Genomic DNA, 25190 nt, shown 5'->3' on the forward strand with positions numbered 1-25190 from the left:
TCACAAAGATTTCATCCTTTCAGTTGAACCTTATTTCTAGGTGGTATTTACAATGTTCCCTCCACCCTCAGTCAGTCCCAATTTGAATCAGTCTGTAGATTTAAATTTGTCTTTTCCAGCTGATGGTGAAAGGAGTGAAAGATTTCCCCCTTTAATATGACTCATATTCATCCCATTCACAAATCCCTTTCTGGGAAGACTCCACAATCTACATCTTAAAAGGTACCAGATAACACATACAATCCCACACACTCTCCATGTGTTGATTCTCCATGTATTGTTTCTGACCATGTGAAAAAAAATACTACTTTTGCCGACCGGACTTACAAATATGTCTAATGCTGAGTTAGAGTATTTGTCCTTATGGCTTAGCATCGTCTACTCTGACTGGCAAGCAACTGACCCAGGGCTGTCTTTCACATCATCCAGCATCTACTTGGAGATGCTGGAGGTAGAACTTGGCTCCATAAAGGAGTGAAGGTCCAACTCTAAGGTGATAGAGAGAGAAGGGTATTCTACACTCAGTAATTGGTAGCTAAATGTAGGAAATGACTTGCTGAAACGCAGTATTTGCATTGGTATGGAAGTTCACTGTACAATGACAGACTTTATGAGATGGACAAGCTAGGTGAGGAACCTTCCCCTCCACCACAAACCCGTGGGCACTCCACAATAAGGTTCTGATATGCAGAGATCCATTGGGTCTTCTTAATATTCTGTTGGGAGCTGCCCAGAGTGCCTGGGCGGGGTATGTATGTATGTATGTATGTATGTATAAATAAATAATAATTAAGGAGCAAGATGACAAGATCAATTGTACCATAAGCTGGCAATGAGGCAGCTGTGGCTCACTCTGCCCAGTCTGCCTAACAGTCATTTTAACGGAACTGTGAAATAAATATATAAATAATCAATCAACTTGGAGATGTGCAATATAAATTAATATATGAGAACGTAGATCAAAATGTCTATTTGTTTGGGTCTGATTAGAGACAGCGGTATCCTGCCCAGCATTTACTCAGCAATACTAAGACCATTGTTTTCTGGATGAACTACTGCTGTTGAGGCTGGTCATTGTGCCTATTTTACATACTATTAAGTTCTAATTGGTTTGTCACAGACTTTACTTCTTTGTCTTTCATTGCCACATAGCCCCACTTTTACCTGCTCTCCCTCTACACACAGGTGTGTGCTGTGTGTGTGCGCGCACACACACACATTTATTACTCCAACTGAGGATAGCACTTCATGAACTAAGTGGAATCCAGTGACTAAAGCATAGTCCATGGAAAATTAAGTCATATAATATTTTTTATATTCCTTATGACTCTGTGGCTCCCCCCTACCACTCTTACAAGCCATGCATTTGTACCTTAGAAATATAGATGGCAAGAGATGCAACAACACGTGGTTTACAGTATGCCTGAGGCTACAAGCATCCACTTGAAGTACATGAAGTACAAACTACCATTGCCACCACTTTATAAAGTGTTGTGTTCTCCTATCCAAAGACAAGTGAATTCTATGCTAAATCTAAGTTCTAGATTCTGCAATGGGCTTTTATTATGTGAGTCTCCCTGAACCAGCTTTTGAACCACTTCCACTTGCAGATACCGGCTTCTGAGCGTGAATCAGCACCGTTGCTAAACCAAGCCACTGATTGATGGTGTTTTCAGTTGCATCTTATGTTTTAAAGACTCGTCATACTCACGGTTGTTCCAAACTCTTGTTATGCTAAACAGAGGCCTACACAAAATCAGCTTCATGGGGCCTTGAAAGAGTTAAGGCTCCGTAGCAGTTTGTACACATTAGAACAATTACAATGATTCATTGTCTATGTCTAATGGCATAATCGGACTATAAAGACAGCAGAGTGGGTGTTGGAAAAATATACAGCAGCCCACTATAGTCAGTGTGTGGCATAACAGGAAATGATTGTGGGTGTTAACTATGTCACAAATGATTGGCCTGGATACTGGCTCCATAGATCAAGTACAGAAACGGGAAAGAAATCACAGATATTTCAAGAAACAACCATGAAATTATCTCACTGCAATCTGCAACTCAGAAAGAAAAGGATTGCATCTCTACTAATTCCCTTACATTTCCCCCATATACAACAAGATTCTACATCACATCTTCAGTTCCCAGGGTGATACGTGTGTGTATATGCGTGTGTAAGCATTAGAAATTCATATTTCATACATTCAGAATAATTTTCTAGGGTTTCACCGAAAAGCAAGGTGTTCCATACATAATTTATACATAAGTAAATAGGAAATATAACTCTGGATTACGATAGTGTCATTAAGGTACTTGTTTTCAATTAAGAATTTTTATTAGCTCTCATCAAGTAGAGGTAATGAAAGTGCTGTAAAATATACATCTTTTCCCACCCAGTTCTTTCCTTAGCTTTTATTAAAACCCTCCCTTTGCTCAAATAGATCAAATAGAAAAATAAAGCTTACAGGTGTAATAACATCCAGTTGTTGTTGTTGTTGTTGTTGTTGTTGTTGTTGTTGTTGTGTTGGCTTCATTGCACCCCACACACAATTGGAATTCAGAAGCAAGCTTGCCATTTAGTTTACATGTGTGTCTAGGTTGTGTGTTAAGTGCCAATTTCTCAATCCTTCCCACATGCTCATGGTCTAGTTATACAGTGTCTTTCTACTATCTAAAAGAGTGCCCTGTTGATCTGATACCATCTGCTGTGGGATGATATTTGGTTCCTTTCCCTACTCAACATGACTGTGCCATTTGGACTTTTTTTCCCTGGCTAACTTGGACTAGAGAGCCATGCCTTTGCTTCATTTTTCATTTCCACCTAGGGAACAGAGTTAGCCAACCCAAACTTTCTTATCTACTGTAGCAATTTCATTTTGTTAAGGTCCTGAAGGCTTAAGAGTGTTGATCCCATTTTGGCAAAAAAATCAGTGCCTTGGCAGTGGTCAGCTCGTGGCTCACTTGGCAGCCTGTTGGTGGAGACGCCCTTTCACACATACTTTTAAGGAAAATGTCTAGTTTTTGCATACAGAAGACAATCACATAATGAACGATATTTAATCCAAAATATAATCACTTCACACAGAAAGAATACTGGCAACATTATTATCCGCTTGGCTTCTGTGACTAGTTAACACAAAACAGACACCAGTGAGCATCTTTTTAATGCAAGTGTCTTCAGATCAGATGGACAGCTCAATCCCCGACATATCAACTCAGAAACAAGTTCGGTGGGATTAACTTTCCAATAAATTTGCATGGGAGCTATAGCTGTAATAAATCCATAGGGCTGCAATCCTGCATCTATTAACCTGGGAGTAAGCTTAACTGAACTCAATGAGACATACTTTTTAGCAGACGACGTATAGGATTGCACTGTTAGCCTTTAAGATCCCACAGAACTCTTTTGGCCTAGGCCCATTTTTGTTGGCTTGAAAATAATAAGTATACTGTTATGAAATTATAGTAGTTTAAAGTCTGTGGAGACTCAATGTTATTTTATTTTATTTTTTACACTTTGCCGGTTTTGCTCCTATCTTCTTTTGCATTCTCAGAAACAAAAAGCAAACAAACCATGTGCCCAATATTATTGAGGAAATTCTGTGAAAGTGAATGCTCTATATTTAACAAATCTTGCAAAACTTCTGGACACTTAGCTATGGTCCAGTTACCTTTCTATTGTGGCAACATGTTAAGCAACAGTCACCATTTTTCTTACCCCTGAAATCGTTTGTTGAAGACAGGCTGGCACACGTAGGAGCACACAGGAACACAGAATTGCCAGCATGAAAACGTATTGCGGTCCTTGGTATTTTGAAGCGCTCTTGGTTTTTTAATATGTAAAAGCAAGCTCCAGCTATACTCAGGGAACTGTCACACAGGTTTTTTTTACATTTCCCCTCCTTCTTATTTCTGCATTCATGCTTAAATCTGATTTTATTTCTTCAGAAAGTTTTCCTTTATTTTTCTCTCATCTCCCAATATTATTATTTGGATCTTCTGTTTCGTTCTAGGTAGCCATCTACATTGCTTGGGTATCCTTTTTCCATCTGTCATTTTCCTGCCTAAAAAATAAATAAATGATGCACTATGTGGATCTTACAGTCCAGTCCTATACATGTCAACTCAGAAGTAAGCACCATTGAGTTTAATGGGATGGACATCATGTTAAGTGTTATGCAAAGGATTCTACTTTTACCCATCTCCCCAGATATCCTTGGTCTATAGTACTAACATTTCTTCCAAACAATACTTGCCTGAAATATGTAACTGATATCCTAATTTGGCACTGACATTTTCTGTTCACTTAATATTTCTTGTGAGTGTTGTACATCAGCCAACACTGCACAAAGGAAAACTTCTGTAAATAAAGCATCCTGAAGCTGAGTTTCACTTATGACCTATTTTGAAAACTAATTTATCCTCTTTCCCACTCATCCCACCCGCTTCAACATGTAAGCCTAGATTGTTCTGCTTTCACATTTTTTCCTGTGGCATTCAAGAAAAAATCACAAGAGACAGTATGTTGGATGGTAAGGAGTTGCAGTCAGGTTTGCTCATGCCCAAAATCTGACCAATGGCTACATTTGGTATTAGGGAGACATTTTGTTCCAGTTTACATGGGCCAACAACCCAGTGTTCATTTTGATTTTCCTTTCTGCTGCATACACTTCTTTGTCCTGGCCAGCATGTCTGATCAACTGCTGAAACAAGCTCCCACGATTTTTGAAATATTGCACATTTTTCTGCAACTGTTATGAGCCACCATATTGTCCTTGAGGGAGTGGAGAAGACCACTTCTACACTAATCTCATTGACCGAGGGACTTTTGTAATTGTTTTTAAAGTTTTGTTGTTGTTGTTGTTTTTAAGATGTCAAAGGACAAAGATTATAGGAGATCAAAATGGAACCCCAGCCAGAAATCTGGCTGCTGCATTTTGGACCAACTGAAATTTGCAAATCGTCTTAAAATTATCCCTGTCATCTCTAGGATCCCCTTTGAAGGGACCCTCCCCACAAAGTTCTGACATTTCAGTAGCTGACTATATGGAGGAATCCTATAATGCACAGTTACAAATAATGGTGTGCTCATTTAACTGCGGATGCAAATTTCAATAGCAATTGCACCAATATTTTTGTCTAGCTTCACTAGTAATTACTGGTTTTGCATCTTACCCAACATGCCTGCACATGAACTGCTATTGCCAGCTGTAACTCTTATAGGTAACATTTAGGATATAAACAGATTGTGTAACACGGCTATAATCCAACACTTTGTACCTTCTCTCATTGAAGAATTGGGCTGGTAATGAATTGTAAGACTTCTTTTTAAATACTTACATATAGAGCCTTATGTTATGAGTCATTTTGACATACTTTACTACTGCCGTCATGAATAATTTCATTTCCATTACTCACATGAGTAAGAATTACTTACATTAAAGGAAGCTTGCAGCTCCATCATTGCATCTTTAATTGAAATGAAACAACATATGGTTTTTGTAACTACATTTTCACCACATCAAAATGACATGACAGCAGTTTTGCTCCATTGTTTCCCCCTTGATTTTACAATGAAATTTGAATGTCCATAAACACTTCTGTGGCACAAAACATGTTTTATATTTATTATATAAAGGACTGGAAAAGAATCATCGTCTTTTCTCCGATATCAAAAGCCTAAGAATGATACATGACCACTGTTTATCTGTCCACAAGAGAGGCAAAATTGGTTGATCTAGTTTTCAGCACATGCTGTATCTCTTTTGCTACCATTTCATAGACCTTGACTACAGTGGGCTCTTGACCATAGATATAAAAAGCAAACACTATATCCAGGTAGGTAGCCGTGTTGGTCTGCCATAATCAAAATAAAAAAAATCCTTCCAGTAGCACCTTTAAGACCAACTAAGTTAGTTCTTGGTATGAGCTTTCGTGTGCAAGCACACTTCTTCAGATGTATCTGAAGAAGTGTGCTTGCACACGAAAGCTCATACCAAGAACTAACTTAGTTGGTCTTAAAGGTGCTACTGGAAGGATTTTTTTTATTTTGACTATATCCAGGGTAAGAGTGTTTAAATCTCACAAAGACCCAATTGTATATAAGGTATTTGGGGCCTAAGTTCACAGGAGCACAGCATGCATAACTTTGGATCATTTAGTCAAGATAATAGAGTGTCCTCATAAAGTAATCTGGGAGCAGAGACTAGATAAGGGCTTTCCAGAATTTTATTGAGAAAGTAAAAAATAAATAAATGTCATAGCTGTGAAGGCTGTCACACAGAAATGGGGAGAGAGGGTGATGAGGAGTGGTGTAGCTGCCAACCAGAGATGCTGGCTTGTGTTGTGGGGAGGTTGGAAGTTTCAGTAGGAATTGGAAAGCTGGCAGGAGGCGGTGGGGGGGGGGTGGAGAACTCTTCCCTTCCTTACGCTCCCTCTAAATTCCAGGAAGGAAGGAAGTATTAAATACTGGGGCAACTCTAGCAAGTAAGAAGAAGTGACTTTCCTCGGTTGGGACAAGGCTGCGGCAAGACTATGTTTATCAAAGTGAGATGCTTTTATGGAGTCATCTGGAGTTCTGGAGTTGCAAGAATAGACACCTAACTGGCCAGAAGCTTCAAGTTCCTGTCAGGCTGAGTGTCCGCTCATAACCCTTGGGAAAGTCTTCTCAATCAGTTCAAGAATCCAATATCATGGGCAACAAAAGGAGAAATACAACAAAGGAGGATATCCAGAATTTAGGTGGTGTCAAGGATTGTATAAGAACCCACAAAATAATAGGGCTTTCAGCAGACAAGTATGGCTTTGATTAGATTAAGAACTGGACAATTTCAAGAGGTCCCATGCCAGTATTTAGAGGATGAAGACCGACCCTTGTTCATCTTAATGGAGGATTTCCATGGGAAACTTAAGTGGACTTTGTCATAGCTTTCTAGAGTTCTCCATCTTGCCTTTCCAGACAAATTGGAACAAACATGGGATGAGACAAAATGGAGACAGTAGGTGCTTTCCAGCAACAAAATCTGCTTTTGAATGAAGCTGAGCCATGAAATTCTCTGAGTATCATTAGGTCAGCCTATATCTCTCAACCTAACCTTCATCACAAGGTTGTGATAAAAAAGCAGCATCTCTCAAAAGCCAAACATCCTTGAGCATATAAATCCACTGCTTTATGAAGTACATTTTCAATATATTTGTGGCCAATGCAAGTACTTCTGATGCCATGTATGAAAACATCCTGAAATATCTCTATGTCCTAGGAGACAATGTTCTTTCCAGTGTAGATACCCTTTAGTTCTGGTGTGATTAGCATTATTAATCCTGCTTTTTGGACAGAGTTTGTCCTCAGCCTTCTAGAGAGGGCAGAGATTCTTTTTTAAAGAGTTCTCAGATCTAGCAACACTTCCTTGAAGAACTGGCAGGCTTATTTCAAATAGAATAAAACAGGATTTCACAGTCACTTATATGTGCAGAAGCCAGCTTCCTGCTTTCCCTCCCCATCATTCTCTAGGGGTTAATGGCAACTTCAGGTGGCTTTCTCTCACTCCTTACGCTTTTCTTGTTTATAGCCCCAGCAGAATCTCCTATTCCTTTGAGTCCTTTGAGTTCTGCTAGGCCAGTTTTAACCAAGAAAGAACAAGCAAATGATCTAGCACTTAGAAGTAGAGAAGGTAGAAGTTATCTCTATTTATTCATGCATTGTAAGTATCTGGTTCTTTAAAACAAGCAAATAAACCAGGAATCCCCACATTCAGACTGTTTCTGTTTTAACTGCTACATTATACTCTTTTGGAACAAGGTGGGAGGGGAGGGGCAGATCTGTGCATGGGATCTGAATCTGTGCGTGGGAGCCTGGAAACATTTGGCAACATCAGATGAGGCATGCTGAAATCATTTTCAGCTCTTGCGTCCAATCTCCTTGCTGTGCAAATAAGTAACGCAGAACAAAAGCAGGCTTTTATTGCTTTTTTATTGTCTTCTTCCCTGTTCTCATCAGTCCTAAAAACATCTTTCACAGTGCGGGAGTAAAATGAAGAAATCAAGCCAAAAAACCAAGATGCCCGTCCTCTGATTTGATGCCTGTTGAGCATACATTTAGAAAATAAAGCCAGGAGCATTAAAACTTAAATTTACTCAACCAAAGAGGAAAAATGATATAGACATACATTAAAATAGTCCTTCCTTGCCTCCCAATTATCTCAGAAAGTACCCTTAAGGAATTAGATGCTTTCATCACCACACACTTATTTTTGTAGCACACCCATTCACATGCAACATTGCACACCTACTAGGGATGGAAGGATCTGTCAATTTCAATCCTCTCCGTTTCTCATTTTTCTAATCTTAAATTCAGTCCTCCCTATTTTGCAGTATTTTTTTGGGCAGTGATTTTTTTTTTTTAAAAAAACCCTACTACCAGGTTGTGGGGAACCAGAGCATAAAACTCTGACCTTATTTTATCTGCACTAGATGGCCCTTGTTTCTTAGCTTGACTTAAAATGCCAGTGACATTGCTCAAATAGGCAAAAGAGCAGATTGGTTCTGAAACACTGTGATCCCCTATGAGTCTGCCCAGCCTCTATGATCAACCTTGGGGCCTTGCTCCTTGTTTCATGTTATGAGGCAGGTACATTCAAAAACCATTGTCTTCTTGGTGGTGGCACCAGTGGCGTAGTGTGGGGGGTGCAGGGGGGCCGGCCGCACCAGGCGCAAGATCTGGGGGGGGGGGCGCTCGCACTCGCAGCTCTCTGCCCCTACCTGGCTCACTCACTCTCTCTCACTGCAGTGCTGGCTGTGCAAATCCAATCCGATCCGCTGGGTTGCCGCCCACTGTGGAGAGGGTGGGTGCCAGGCGTGCGGTGTGGAGAGAGAGCGAGGGACTATCTGGGGGAGGGACAGTGCAGCGGCCGCCCAGCGCAGCGCTGAGCGCGGGAGAGAACCACACCAGACCAGCCCAGGCAGCAGCAAGAAGAAGCTGGCAGCGGCGGCAGGTTAGGGGTTAGGGGGCGCAAATTACTTGCCTTGCCCCGGGTGCTGACAACCCACGCTACGCCGCTGGATGGCACCAAGACTGTGGAATTCCTTCCTGGCCTATTCTTTGCTAATCTTCAGACAGTTAGTGAAGATGATGGTTCAGGTGATATTTAATGCTACCTGCTGGAGCTTATAGTTTTGTACTGCTGTGATTGTTGTATTCTGCATGATTTTTCTGATAAAAATAGGGATATCCTATTCCATACCCTCCAACATTTCTCTGATGAAAGCAAGGTTGTCCAGTGACATTTTTCTAGAGAAAGAGGTGCTGGAACTCACCACCAATGCCTTCCTTTTTCTCTTAGAATGGCAATGGCGCCAACCTAAGAGGTGCCACAACTGAGTTCTGGTGAGTTCCAGCTGAAAAAAAAGCCCGGGGGATGCCCTATTCCATACCCTCCAACATTTCTACAATGAAAATAGGGACATCCTACCATATCCTCCAACATTTCTCTGATGAAAATAGGGACGATCTAAGGAAAAAGCAGAACATTCCAGGATCAAATCAGAAACTGGGGTGGCTTCTATAAATCTGGGACTGTCCCTGGAAAATAGGGACACTTAGAGGGTCTGAAATACAACTGCCCAGGTCTTGGAGTGCTGCTCTGAAGTGGAGGGCTCAAGGCCTCACTACAAGGACCAATGCTCTGACCGTGTTGGGCAATTTGACAGGTTCGAGCGTTATATTGCACAGAGAACACTTGGCGGCTGGATTACCAAAACATTGTCTTCCTGGAGATGTTTTTTTTTTTTTTTTTTTTACAGAAGAGTAACGTAAATCAGACTGAGAAGCGACAATTGCCCTTTTGCATCTCATCTGCCTTTAGTGGGAAAAATGGCAACTCTACGATGCTGTCCTGTTTTTAGAAAATCCATCCCTCACTCACGATTTTGTTAATCATCATAGAAAGCTCTTCTTAACTATTAGAATGACAGACTCGCTTGCAAAAAAATGTTTTGGCTGCAGTCCATATGGCTTTTTAAGGACTTTCTGGAGGAAAATCACATTCCCCTTTTTCCCTTCATGGAAAGCATGCTTTGCCATGATTCATAAACCCCATTTTATCCAGTCCATGAAAGGGCTTCTCTCCATTATGTAAAAGAGAGCTGACACATTTATGTGCAAAATTGCTGGAGCATTTACCCCACTATTCATCAAGACAATGTCTTGTGTTCTAAGAACACAGCAATTGCCTGGCACAAACAGTTTAAAGCACATATATACAAACTATGTGAAACCCGTGAAAAGAGTTTAAATCACATATACAAATTATGTGAAACATAACAATCCTTGGCACATGTGGCAGGTAAAAAAAAAGTGACAGATGTGATTATGAATAAACTAAGTGCCATTGTCACATTAGCTTTCTACTGAATAGGCTTAGGGGACTAGAAATGGCATGCAGTGTGGAAATTTCAAACTGGTGTTTTTATATCAAAATATCTGCAATAGAAAATAATGTTTGGCCCATAAGTATTGAAAACTGTAGCCATCCTTGTGATAAATGTCCTTGGTGGATTGATTTCCATGCATATACAATGTAAATAATACCGCTAAACATTGTTTTTAAGTAGTTAAAATTGATTACATCTGTTAGTTGTCTCCTACTCTTTTGTCTTAATAGATTGCCCCAAAGTGAGCCATGGGACCCCAGCATTGTCCAACACCTAGGCCTGAGACCTGTCGACACACCCCAAAATTGAGCCTAGCGTAGAAACGTAGGAAGCCTGTCTGTTGCCGAGTCAGACTGTTGGTCCATATAGCTCAGTATTGTCTACACTGATTGGCAGCTGCTCTCAAGGGTTTCAAACAGAAGGCTCTGCCAGCCCTACCTGGAGATGCCAGGGATTGAACCTGTGATCTTCTGCTTCCAAGGCAGACATCCCACCACTCAGCAATTAAGGTCCTTTGGTACAGAAAATCTCTATCCTCCTGAAGACACAGCAAGCCCAGCTCATTTAGTGTTTACTTTGTCTGAAATATATGCTTTGAACCTTTTGCCCTTCATTTTGGTAGGACTCTCAAACTCGAGCCAATATAGTAACAAATTTGTAATGAAGCAAATTTATGAGGTGTAAAAAAAGGATTTAATGCTACAACGCATGAGCTAGGTAGTTATTCCATTTTTCCTACCTTGCCTTTGAGAGCATATTACCCACCCCACCCCCCCAAAAAATGAAGCTTTAGTGATGCACACTCCTATTTTCTAGATTTATTTCTGAACAAGTTGTATAGCTTACACAAGTTGGCAGTTTCTTCCATGGAACCTGTTCTGTTTCATTCTAGATCAAAACCAACCCATGGCATAAGAGAGTGAAGATGCTTTAACATGAAAATCTTAAAAACTAGTATAGTAAAATAGCAGCACTTCTCTGTGTGTATGAAATAAAATTGCAACACGTACTTCCCTCTATGTGCACATTGATTAGGATGGTCTTTCAAAAAGGGACTCCCTCCCTTCATTTCCTGAGATGCGAGTTTCTCCGGGTTCAAAGCACACTCCTGAGTTTTTATAAACCTCATTTCCCTTCCCACTAATTTAGGTGACTATCGATCTGGCTTACACCCGAAGGATGTTTTTAATACCCCCAGTGCACCTTTCCATAAAAGCACTGCAGTTCCTCACTTCACACACCGAATTGTTTCTCCAAAGGTGATGATACCAAAAAGTAGCAAGGGACAGCAGCTGTCCCCATTGCTCAATTTATTCCTGTTTTCTCTATATATATATTTTACTATTCACCATCACATTCCACTTCCATAAAAACATCTTTGCCCTCCACCCTACAAATTCCAGGTGGCCAAATTGTTGACCCTCCCTAATGATTCCTGAAGTAATTGTTAAATCCAACGGGGAACCGTAGTGTGCATGGCAGGGGAAAAAATACACTGTCTTGTGGTACTTTAACAAATGTATTGTGGCATAAGTTGCCATGATTCACAGTGGCAATGCCTGTTTCTCTAGTCTATAGCCTCAATCATGACCTGGGTAACTAATACATTTAGGTGCATATGGAAGTTCAGGATCCAAGCAGGTTTTCATGCTGCTTAACAAACATATCCACGCTCCGCCTTGTCTGCTTGTGGAATCTGTGGTGTATAGAACAATGATTATGTCCACAACTCAGAGACCTTAATTAAATAAAATGCAGACCACAGCAGATGTGGGACAAAGGAAGGAAATTAATAAAGGGCTGGTAGATTATAAACACAAGGCAAAAGAGAAATTTGTCTGCAGCTATACCACCTTGGACTGACACCGCCAGATTGTGTACTGCAAACAAGATTGGGATTGGTCAGTATGTTGATAAGAGACCCCAAAGAATATCACAGGGTTTTACGAAATATTATAAGCAGAGATGTTACCATTTTCAATTACTGGCATAAGAACATAAGAAGAGACTTGCTGGATCAGACCAAAGGCCCATCTAATCCAGCGTTCTGTTCCCACAGTGGTCAACCAGCTGCCTATGGAAGCCCACAAGCAGGACATGAATGCAAGAGCACATAAGTGTCAGAAGCTGCAAAGCGCCACAGTCAGAAAGCAGGACGTGGTAGGATAAGAGAAATCATTAATCCTAAGAAAGATCAAAATATGATATTTTCAAAATTAGCTGGCTCAAGCATTTGGAAAGGAGTAATCAAAAGAGAAAACTTGATTTCCAAGTTCTCCCTTGAATATACTTCAGGCCTCCAGTGACCCAACAATCACCAGGCTCATCTGTAAACTGCCATAGCTCTCAACTTGCTTAAGTAGTTCCACAGTTCACAGATGGCTAACGTTTGGTACAAAACAAGCTGGTTAGGATTGGGACAAAGATCACATAAACTCATGGGAGGAAGGCAAAAATCAGGAGGCATATTTGCTGTTTTTCAGAGGGGAACGTGCATGCCTTATTTTGCTACCTTCAGGAGGAAGGAGCCTAACTTTTAGAAGTGGCTGTGATAGGAGTATCTTCTTAGTTCTAACTTTATTTTACCAATGGCAACAGTGGGAGGGCCGGAGCTAAGTGGTAGACTTTGCAGGCAGTCAATCCCAGGATCAGTTCCCAGCATCTCCAGGTGGAACTGGGAAATGCCCTGACTGAAATCCTGGAGAACCTCTGCTAGTCAATGCAGACCAACTTTTCATATCAAGTGGGCCACAACTTTGACACAGAACCCACAGGCTGCACACTGCCTTGCAGGGGAAGGGAGCAGTGGGGCTGAACCCCCTCCCTTCACACTGCTGGGTAAGTGAGGTGTTGAGCTTTGGAAGGAGGTGTGAGGCTCTGGCGGGGTACTAGAGCCCTCCTACCTCCTTCCGAAAGCTTGGAAAGCACTATCTAGGCTTTGGGAAGGAGGCAGGAGGAATCTACGACTCTGTCAGAGTTCTCCCACCTCCTTCCGAAGACTCATCGCCTCATTTACCCGGCTTTGGGAAAGCAGTGCAAGGGCTGCGAGGCATCACATGTTGCTGAGGGCTGCCCAAAAAGACGTGTTGGTCCACCCTGATGTAGATGACACCGAGTTAGATGAACTAATGGGCTGACTCATTGTAAGCTGGCTTCTTGTGTCCTGATGGAACAGCCCTGCAACCCAGCCTCCCTACTCACCACACCAAAATAACCCAAACTGTGGCCACAATGTTTTCTTCTCAAAATACTCTCAAATAACACTGCATGTGTGTCGTTTTTGGAGTTTTGATGATAACAGTGCAGAGCTGCTAACAGTGAAGCTCTGCAGCTAATGCCTACAACTAAGGCTGCCCAGGGCTAAAGGAGAAGGACTCCCTGAGGGTGGCAAAGGGTTGACATTTGTCCCCTGAAGATAAAGCAGGGTGGGGTGGGTGGGTACAGACCTAAAAATTATGATTTCAAAATTCTTAAAATGGGATGCAACCTCAAAACCCTTGATCAATAAAACCATCTGCCATACTGTGCTTAGAACAATTTTCTCAGTAAAAACAATGTACGTAGGGGTTTTTTTGTGAGAAGGGATTCATAGCACGCACCTCAGCTACAAGTAAAACTTGAATGTCCTAAAGCTCTACTAACATTCATCCTATGTATGTTAAACCACATTTTTGTTTCCCCTAACTTCCTCAGTTTGTGGAATATGTTCATTTTTTGTTATGGAATGGCTAGGGTACGCTACATCTAATAGCCGCTTTTCACTCCCTTGTTGGTAATAGAAATTTGTCCCTTTAGTGTTTTAGTGATCAGTAGTACAACCAGGCTGAGGGCCTAAATAAGCATATTTTTGCAGCCTTTGTTGACTTTCCATCTGCTTTCCATCTAGTGAATAAGAGTCAGCTGTGACATAAATTGGCTAAAACTAGTATCAATAAAATATCACTTTGGCTTATTGAGATATTGCACCAAGACAACATGCAAGTTAAAAGAGGTCTACAAGGTATCTTAACAGAAGGAACCCCTATCAACATCTGAGTAAACAGAGCTGTCTTCTGGGCCCTTTTCTCTATAACATGTCTATCAGGGATCTCATTCCTAGAATGACTTCGTCTTTATTCTTTGCACTTCAAGTTGTAAAATGTAAGGTATTGGTCCTGCATTATGTCAGTGATTTGGCACTGATTTCTTTAAATAGAAATGGCCTTAACAGAACATTGCTCAGCTTTAGACATTTTTGCAGGGAGGAAATCTAACAGTTAACTACCTAAAAACTAAGGTCATGGTCTTTGTAAACAGATCTCAAACTGTGGGCAAGGCACAGTGAGGCTGCGGGTGGCAGGGCCAAGGCATTGGAAGATACGAAAATCACAGGACAATTTTTCGGGGATTAAACAGGCCACAGCTTTATCAATTACAGATGTCAGTAGGTTTTGGCGTAGGCATTGGGTGTATATCCCAAATCACCCAACCCATCTGTTGGTCGATTATTTTGGCAGGGTTAATCCAAGGTTAAGGATTGCCCTATGGCATACATCAAATAGGGGCGACCCCTCCTAGATCACCATTTGGGGTGTGTGCTATGGCCCATCAGCCCCCATCTGAACTTCTGGATAGAAGCACCTCCCCCTGGACCCCTTTAACAGGGTACCCTGATTCCTTGGAGCAGGGAGGGGGCTCCCAACACACACACCCCATCCACTAAAGGATCTCACCCGATGTCTTATCCGCCTTATCTGGCAAAACCCCCAGATAGGCCCAATTTGTCTGAAGACAAGTTCCTCCCTGGTCCTGAATATGGCAACCAAATATTTTCATAGCTAGGTCTTATGTGCGACATAACTGCTTACCTTTGAGCAGAATCCCATCCCTTGTGAGAACTGGGATGGGCCAGATTCTGATGTGCCCATTCATTCCTACTGGTTGCCATGCTCTTAGAAACTAAAATTTTGATCATAATCCACAGTGATCATAAGTGATGAGGTTTCCCAGCTCAGACAAGGAAGCTCTTCTCCTACAAATTAAGAATTGCCGCATTATCCTGACATATGTTTTTAACAGCTGCATGAGGGGCAAATCTATGCTCATTATATCTCCATCTCAAGAAGAGCTGCACCTGTTGAATTTCTGCATGTCAAACTGCTTAAAAGAGGCAGAGAGTCTTTGTTAGGGTTCCTTTTTATTTTTGCCTATTAGTAACTTGAAGTAAAATTAATCTTTTCTAACTTGAGGCTTTCAGTGCAGAAAGACTTCCTGCTCCATTAAAAAGAAATTTTCACTCATGTTGTAATGGAAAACACCGAGTTCAGGTAGGAAAGTGGGCTCCTTTAAATATTTCAATTCTTCTGCCCAAATATGCTTTAAGTGAAACAGACCCTGACCAATAAATTACTTTACCTGTCTATATGCAACCAACTGATTTAGTGCTATCCACAGTACAGATGATCGGTGATAACATTGTAGGTGTTTAAACGTTTTAGCACTCTAATGTGAAACAGTGGCAAAGTGATGGAAGCCTATGGAGCCAGGGTAGTGTTTGCAGAATTAAGGCCATGCCTGAATTGTTAGTGGAATTGTTGGTGCAAGGAAGAAATAAACAACACAAGAACGTTTTGGTGAGAGAACCCCAGGAGAGATTTAAAATCACAAAATATGCAGTAAAAGAAAGCATGGAAATAAAGGCTGTGAGATGTTTAAAACATGCCCTTGTGAGTTCCAAACTAGTCCTCTCTTCCCCCAACATAGAAAAAGAACACATATTTTGGTAAAAAAATTTTTTTAAAAACCCCGGTTTACTTACAAGCTCTTCAAAGGTCAGGTTCATGCGCTTTTCCATACATCTGCACAGGAACCACTGGTTTAGTTACAGTGGTGAAAGTTTCACTGTAAGAGCAACCAGCTCAAAACCTTTTCACAAGTTGAGCTTCTCTGGTAGACAAAGGGGAACAAAAGTGTGATTACCTAGTCCCTGCCAAGGTGAGCTAAGCCTGGCAGGACAGCTTACTCTATAGTTTTAACCCTTTATGCATTAATGAGACTTGTGCATGTTGGTTATATAAGGCTGGTTATCCCACAGGACTGGGCCACCGGCAGTTTGCAGAGAGGGTGAAAGGACAGCCACCAGAGAGGCATTAGCCAAATCCTGAGTGTCAATTTGGAGGGTCATGTTGAAGCAAGCTACTCTGTGAAATGAGGCACAGATAAGAATCCTTTGCCCTGTACCCGCTGGCCCCAACCTTTCAGCGTCCTCTAGAAAGCAAGTCAGAAACACTTTGTTGTTGTAATTGTCACTCAGGCCCTCAGTACATGTTCTTGTTCTATATCAGCCTTACTTAGGAATAAGGTTGGTGTAATACTTCAAAGGGTGTGGGTGGTTGTGTCTCACAATTAGAACAGCCGCTACTTGGAAATTGTGGCAGGTCCAGCTTCCTTCACTTGAGAAATCATGGGAGGCCTAAGCAGCAACATAGCTAAAAGACTTTAACCAGGTGGAGTTTAATTTGTGCCAGGGCTCACCATGGTTCAGTCTTAGCATCTGTTTTGCATGCTCAGTCTCCACGCTGGAATATATCAAGTAGGAACAGATGGATTTTTTTCCTGAGCAGGTACAACATGCATTTCTGTATCTCCTGACACACCAATGATTTAGGGAAGTACTTTCAAATCATTGGGTGCTGTTTCTGGATAGTTGGGCTTAATTTCTAAAAAATTAATTGGCACACCATGTGTACTGAAAATGCCCACAGCAATCATGCTGTTCTCTGAAACAGTGAAATCCCATACATGTCTACTTGGTTATCAGTGCCACTGAGTTCAATGGGGCTTACTCCCAGGTAAATGGGAGTATTCCCAATAATTGCTTGACAAGAGAAGAAAAAGTGTGATATTCAGATGTTTTAATATCCTACCTTTAAAATTAGAAATGCTGTCTGCTGTTTTCTAGGAAACTCCAGTGAAAACTACAATGGCCTAAAATGGGATATAAGAGAAATACAATGGCCTCTCCAACATTAACGCAACAGGACTCATCTTCTCTGCTCAAGATATGCACCCGTGCTTTTTTAAAGACACATTCTTTGTGGTCTGCATGGTTTTTAAATAGTCATATAGAAAGTACAGCTGAAAATACATCTAGCCGCTTACCTAATCCCCAGTGAGAATAAAAATAGATAACAGTTAATGAGAGTATATAGGCACATGTATGGGGTTACGTTAACAGTCAGAGCTGCAAATATTTTTTTAAGTCACAGTAGACTTCATTGTATACATTAGGGAATGTGGATGAGATCAATCAAATACATCTAGGAACACAAGTCTCCGATTAATATGGATGGAAAACATTGTTCAGACTAAGAGTTAATTCATTCTTAGGTCCCATAGTAAATAGCACATGCACCAAAATAACTCTAGCATAGTAGAAAAAAGTTTGTTAGAAAAGAGGGGTGTAAGCTCTTGTATTATGTCCAAGCAGAACTACACAGGCAGCTGCTCTTTGAAATACTTCAGGTGATTGAACATATGTATCTCCCTAGCCAGTGCCACAGACCCCATGTCATATTGTTTCAGAACAGGAGTCTTGTATTTGTAACAACAAAAGTCTTAACCTTGTAATCTTTCCAGGGACCTGGTTGGGATTCCTATAACTGGGTAATTTGACGGTTTAATACCTGCATCCTCTTTTTCTTAGTGCATAAAAGGAAAAGTCTCACTCTCTTTCTCATTTTCATCAGTTACACCCAAAAATGTATAAATATAAATACCTTTAAACCACAAACAAATGGGATCCTCCTATTAGAGGGTCCTGGTTGCGCGCGGGCCCCTGGGACTTCCCTCATAGGGGTTAATTGGTGGGGTGAGTAGCTAAAGCTCTGGCCATAGCCCCTGGATCACACCAGGCTGTTTTAGCCAATCCCCAGAGGGTGGCGTGATCCCAGGGGCTTTAAAAGGCGTCAGCGTGACACAGGTAGGGGCAATTGTGTCTTGCTGCCGAACACCCACCCTCCCTCCCTAGCATTAGGTAGTTTCGTCTGGCCTTGCTTTGGTTTGAGTCGCCTGTTTAGGAACAGGGGCTGGGTAGGAATTTTTTCCATTTGGCAAATTGGCTCTAGCCACTTGGTTTTTGCCTACCCCTTAGAAATCGTCCCAACAAAAAAATTATAATTTAGGCAGAATATTTGGACTATTTGATATGTACTTGTATAATCTGGAGCATTCAATGTGATTTGATTGGATTGTTAAAATGGGAAACGTAATAAAAATGATTAAAAAGAAAGAAAGAAATTGTCACAACTTGTAAGGTGGCGGTTAGGCATTGGCTCAGTTGGAATGTGGGGAGGGGGAGGTGTGGCCATCACCTGCCCCTCCAGGAACTGGGTATTCCATTAAAGGAAGCTGGGGGTCCTGGATCTCATCCGAAGCCCGCTTGAGGGGCTAGGGCCATGCCAGGACCACAGGAACCCTGGGGTGAGCTTCGGTTGGACCGCATCGACGTTACTCCTTCGTTTGGTTTACCTCATTGGACTGCCACCCTGAGAGGTGGAGTCAGTTATAGTCGGGAGTCAATGCCTAAGCCAATGCCGCTCATGTGATTGTAATTCAATAAAGTTGTGGCCAAAATTTGCCCCAAACTTAAAACTAAAATATGTGTCTGAGTGAAGTTATTATCAGGAGTGGGTCCTGGGGGCCTCGAGGCGCAACTGAATGCTTGGGGAGGAATCTTTCATTCATTCCTAACATACATATCTAGTGGCACAGGAGAATGGAGGACTACAACAGTGTGAGCATTTCTAGACAAAAAGTAGAGTAGCTGTCATGCTCATTTCAATCTAATGCAGAGATCTCCACTTAACTTTGGGGGAAGTCGTGTTTTTAAATGTGCATTGGATGTGCTTTGTGAATAAGCATATTGAATAAGGCACACAGTGGGAAATAGCCTTTGTGGCTGGAGCCTCTGAGCTAGTTGTGGAGGATTATCAGTTCCTACTACTCTTCTCTCTGTAACTGCACAGCAACTGTGTTGTTAGATATATATATATATATAAATCAGTTTATCTGGCAAGCGTATTTCCAAACATCTGTGCAGCAACTATGTGAAGCTGTATGCATGCCATTTCTGATCCATCTGCACAAGTCACCATGCCATGGGGCTGTGATGAGGGAATCCATTAGAAGGGGGAAATCAACAGTGTAACTTTTAAAAGGGCTCCCTTCCTCCCAGCTGTCGAGACTTCTCCCCCCCCACACTTACCCCAAAATTCTTCACTGGATTTTGCTTCAGGTAGATTTACAAGCTTGGTGAATGCAGAAAACGGCTTTCTAAATAAATTATATTTTAAACCAAACTCAAAAGAGAGAACCTGCCAAGCAGGTTTTCCCAAGTTCTCATAGCTCTACATTATGTGACTCTCTTTTTGGATCAAGTTCCCAGCTTGAATTCCAAATGACCTGGAAGCAATCCTAAACTAATGTGGATGCAGGCATTTCAAAGCTCCAACTCCACTGATAGTGACAAGGATGAGACAGGAGAACTAAAGAAGACAAATAGGAATTCAGAAATAGGCCAAGCGCTGTGTTTTTCAATTGTTTGAATAACCCAAAAGGCTCCCAGGTTTCTGCTACCAAATTTGGTGAGCATCTTCAAGTCCTAAAAGCATCTCAGGTAGCACAAATGAGTGACATTTTATAAGGAAGTGGATGTCATACTGTATATAAGGCTAGTTACTACACACATACATCTTTATAGAAAGCCAATAGGCTTCTGAATATCTTGATTCAGCCTCTCTCTGTAATGCCAAGTATTTTATAAAGACAGAGCAGAATCTGCTTTTCTTTTCCAACTAGACAGCGAAAATCTCAGAAAGGGCTTTTTGTCACTGGGTAATCAATGCTGGGCATTCGGTGCTTCCAAAGGCAATATCTGCATCAGTCTTGAAGCAAGCCAAGAATAACATGATAGCTGCTTAGCCAAACAAGTGCATTTTGTGGTTATGAGATTAACAGCTCAAGCCTATGCTCAGGAGTAGTTCAATAGGGTTTATTAAGGTGTGTTTGGGATTGCAGTTCAGTATGCACTTACCTGAGAATAAGTTGCACTGAACTCCATGAGACTTAGACCTCCATTGGACTGTGCTGTAAGGTGTCTTAATTTTATAGTTTTACAAGGTGCATAGGACTTATTAATGATGAAACGTCCAGCTTACTAAGCATTTTAAAACTAACTTTGACTTCTAATAAAACATGTATATTTGTGAATGGTTAAGAGGATAAACTGCTGTGGTGGACTCTGGAGAGTTACACCTGCTGAAATTCCATTTCCTACGCAACTTAGAGGTGCAATAACCCTGCTCTCTTTCTCACCTGGCCACTCGAGAAACTACAGGTGTCTTGATTATTCGTGGCTCCAGTATTTAAACAAGTTTTGTGATGAAAGAAAACCACGTTTACCATCTATGCAGCAGAATATGATTTAACAAACAAGTTATTTACTTTAAAAGATTTTTTAAAAAAATGTCTGTAACTCAAGTGGACTCATCGTGAAAAGAGCTGATAAGCTCTCTGCCTTATTTGCCAGGCAAGGCCCACTCAGTGTACCAGCTCCAGAAGACTGGGGCTGCTTGCAAGGGGGCAGCTGAAGTATACCGTACATATTTTTGTGTATATGCACCATCCCCCAAATGTAACCCCTAAGTAAGATGCAGTTGTACTGTATGAATGTACAGAACCCTGAATAAGTTAGGCCCAGGATACCTTTACCCTGTACACCCCAAATCAATCACTAAGCTTAGTGGAGGAAGCACTATTAGTGATTTCCTATGGGCCAGAAGCACAACTCATGTTAATGCAGAGTGTTCAATGCCTTCAAGTGTTGTGGGTTCGACTCAGTGGAACTCCCTTCCAAAGTAAGTTAGAAACTCCCTCCTGAGTTTCAGATGTCTGGTCAAACCTGTTTTCCTTTAGGAGGCCTTTGCACTTCTGAATATTATTATTATTATTATTATTATTATTAATACCCCACCCATCCAGCTGGGTTTCCACAGCCACCCTGGACAGCTTCCAGCAAAATATTAAAATACAATAATTCTTGCTTCTCATGTGTTTTATATTCATTGTCTTGATATTTTAAATTCTTGAGGTTTTAAATTTTTTTGAGATTTGACTTTAAATTTGTATGTTTTAGCATTGTAAGCCACTTTGAGACCTACATGGTGAACAGCGGGATATGTTTTTATAAAAAATCAATAACAAATGTATTCTTTAAAAAAAAATAACATTGTATAATAGCAAAATATATTGCTGGATCATTCTGTGAACTGCTATGCACAACTTAGTAACTGGCCTTTGGGTTCACCACCGTTCTGATATTATATATATTACATATTTCTTAACCTAACTTGGCAAAGACCATTGTTTTTTCTTCAAATCCGAAAAATGCAGGTGCCCATTAGTTTCTATAGCTTTGGAACACATACGGCATTTAATCACTGTTTATAATCATGTGAATTGATCCTGCTGGTTCTGTATTACATCTGTAAATGATGGTTCGCAAGAGGCATATGTAGAGCTCTCAGGGAGAGTGTACGGGGCTCCATGATATGTGAGTAGCTGGAAAAGCAAAGGATCAGAGCAGCATTCTGCAGCTGAGAGGAACTGGGCAATCACTGAAGGAGTTATTTTGGTTTTAAATAAATGTACTTATCTGAAACCAGAGTCTGAGAAAGGTGGAAAAGGGGAAGCAAAGTGACAGCCATATATTTTGGACCAATTATACTCCCACTCCTGCCTCATTGCTGTGTCAGACAAAACAATATTTTTTTAGTTATGGAGAAATTTGAAGCATCTGACCATGTGAGCTTTTGAGAAGAGATAAATCTCATTTACTGGTGTGTTTTTTTTGGAGTGTGTGTGTGCATGTGCGCGCGCGCCCTGCACTCTTTTTAGTTACAAGCCAAATTCTTCGAGAGTTACCTCAGGTGGTCTGACTGACACCTTAGCCTACCAATAGTCTTCACTAAATATGGGTGGTAAAACCCAGCCCTTTCATGTTACCTGTCTAGCAGACATGCTTGATGTTCAAATCAATTACATAGACATTTAAATCCCTTTCCCATGCCAGCACATTGCCCTTTAAGCCTTTAAGTTTTCATTCTTGCCTTGGCTCATGTGTTCAGCCTGCACATTAACTCTGAGGTGGAGATCTGTAATAAATCATTTAGAGTCTCTGTCAAGTGAAGTTGTTGTTGTTGTTTTTTGGTGAATTGGGACCCTCATTTCTGCACCGTACTAAGCTAATAATGGATGGTGCCGGAATAAACCATACCGTAATGCATATTGGGGTGGGGTGGGGAGAGTATGGAATTATTCTGAAATGGCAATTCTCCTAAATAAATAGCACATCGGTTTACTTAAAGCTAATCATAAATGGAACAAATTGGACCCATGTGCATAAGAGAAACCTGAGCAGAATGCAGGAGTTAAAAGACCCCATTGTTTTCTAAGCTGACCCAGGGTATGTGTCAGGTTACATCTGTTAGAGTGATTCTAATGCCAGCCCCGTATTTTTAATTATAAATATATAAAACATTTTAATAAGATGACATTCTGGCCTTACTAAGCCTTTAAAAAGCTGGATGTGGGCGGAGTGGGTAGAATGGTATTCCATGTGCCCCAGAAAGAGTGCCAGCATATAATGATTGAACGCTTTCCTGTAATAAATTGAAAAAATCTGGTTTGTAAGAATGGATCCAAATCACTTGGCATTAGAACGGTAATTTGTTACCTAGCTTCCTCTTCACAACTCTTTCCAAGTTCTGCGGAACTTAGTTAGTAGGGGCTGTAATGTTTTAAAAAGAGGGAGAGAGAGGAGGAGGAGGAGGAGAAAAAGCTGGTTTTAATTTTTGTTTTGCATTTAGCTTTTTAAAAAAAACAAAACAAAACTTATGGCTCCAAACTAGGGGTTGAGCAGCCAAACAAAAAAGAGGAAGAGGTGTGTGTGTGTGTGTGTGTGTGTGTGTGTGTGCGCGCACGTGCTTAGGACAAAAGCCAGATCCATAGCCACCTCCTTTATACCTTTCCAAATCTCAAGCCTGCTTAATTATGATTAATTGCCACATGGATAATCAGATACAGTTTCAAAAGGTTGGAGATGACAGCCCAAGGACACCAGGGAAGAAGGAAGGTTTGCCTTTGATACAAGGGAGGATGCGGGGAAGGGGGGGGGGGGGAGACACACCAAGCTCCTTCCTCAGCCCTGTAACCTTTTCTTATTTTAACAATTCCAAACAGAATTAATTCCATCAGTATATTGTTCCTCCCCTTGGGAATTGAACTTCAACTGTACAATTTCTGCAGCTGTCAGTTTTTTCAGACCTCCTGTCAATAATGCAATGTTGGGGTGCCCTTCTTCTTGAATGAAAGCAGTTTCAAGTTTCTGCTTTATGTCTGTGCTTTCTGGGTGGTGTGACATGATGAGAAAGTTATATATATATATATATATATATATATATATATATATGCCGTTAAAAAGCTTCTACTCTTGACTTAACTGGATCAAATGTAATAGACTTCAGTCTTTTCTCCTTATTTCCTTTGCTTGATTTAGAAAACACTGTGAAAAGTGCAGCAGATTTTGTCTTGCCAGCTCTTTCCTCCATTTAAAATCCCTTTGGCTAAGTCAAGGATCACAGTATGTCATTTCCAGCCTAACAGAAGTGCTGGGCCTCGTTCAGCTCCTATTACTAGGAGGCAAATCCCTAGGTTCCAGGCGCCAGTGTTTCTGCTTTTTTGGCTCTTTTCCCAGTATTGTTTCCTTCATTACATTCCAGAGTGCCTCTCAGCCAGTTAATGTTTGCACTGGGAGGTCCAAATATCCAGCGATCAGCTCTGAACTTCTCTCTTTTTGTTGAGAATTGCAGGTTTCAAATGCAATTGCTGGCTCTCAAGGAAAACGTACAGGTGAACACACCAAAGCACTAATTTTCATTTTATTCACAAACAGTAATATTTGCTGCAGCTTCGCCACATGCCCTCATAAAAATGGTTGTAGAAAATGTCTGGCTTTTAAAAGATCTTATAGAGGTTGGATTTGTTGTTTTTACCAGTTTTGGAGCGATCATTCCTTTCTGCCCCCTCTCTGGCCTCTTCCCCCAATGTTACAAATACGTTTTAGACAGAGGTTGCAAGTATTGTTTATTGCATGTGACTTTTCTTATTGGTAGGCTTTCAACAAATGTCCTTTTATTTAGAAATCTAGTGAGCTAAAGTCAGATAAACTAAGGGCTTGCTGACATTTGAGCATTGTTTTACTGTTAATCCACTCCACGCCTTCAAATTAGACCAGAACAGTCCACATCCACACATCTGCAAAAATGTGTAATTTTGGGTCTTCCCCATTCATGCCACTAGGCATTATCTTTTGTGTTCATCTTTGCCTTCTGATCTGATTTTGTTGTGCCTTATTTGTACTTCAATGTCATATGAGCAGATCTGTGCACATACTTTTTTTTTTAAAAAAAGCATCATCATCATCATCATCATCCCCTGCCTAGGAAGCACACAAAAACACCATAGCTGTACATACTCAATGCATACTTTGGCAATTTTCAGTTTCTGTGTACGAATGCTCTCTTCAGGAACACACAGGAAGAGAAATGAAAGCAATTGTAAATTCTCACAATGCCACCCAATATATTTGGTGTTTATTTTTTTACGTTAACTTGCGCAGTTTTCTGGTTTGGGGCACACCTGAGTGATCAAAATGAGGCCAT

The 25190-nt window shown here is 41.0% G+C and overlaps 1 protein-coding gene across 2 annotated transcripts in view; it reads right to left on the reverse strand.

Annotated features, from left to right (window-relative positions):
• The window catches only part of LOC308477988 (uncharacterized protein), a 256849-nt gene that overhangs the window by 202112 nt on the left and 29547 nt on the right, over positions 1-25190 (reverse strand). Inside the window, exon 1 of one of the 2 annotated variants that reach the window (XM_081007231.1) lies at positions 2469-2659. The exons of the other annotated variant lie outside the window; for it this stretch is intronic. Within the exon in view, the coding sequence (XP_080863357.1) occupies positions 2469-2579 (111 nt within the window). The 5' untranslated portion in view covers positions 2580-2659. Of the gene's footprint in view, positions 1-2468; positions 2660-25190 lie in introns of those variants that run through there. 2 annotated transcript variants of the gene reach the window in all.

This window comes from Podarcis pityusensis (genome assembly GCF_964106645.2).
Source record: "Podarcis pityusensis genome assembly, chromosome: 5".
Classification (NCBI taxonomy): domain Eukaryota; kingdom Metazoa; phylum Chordata; class Lepidosauria; order Squamata; family Lacertidae; genus Podarcis; species Podarcis pityusensis.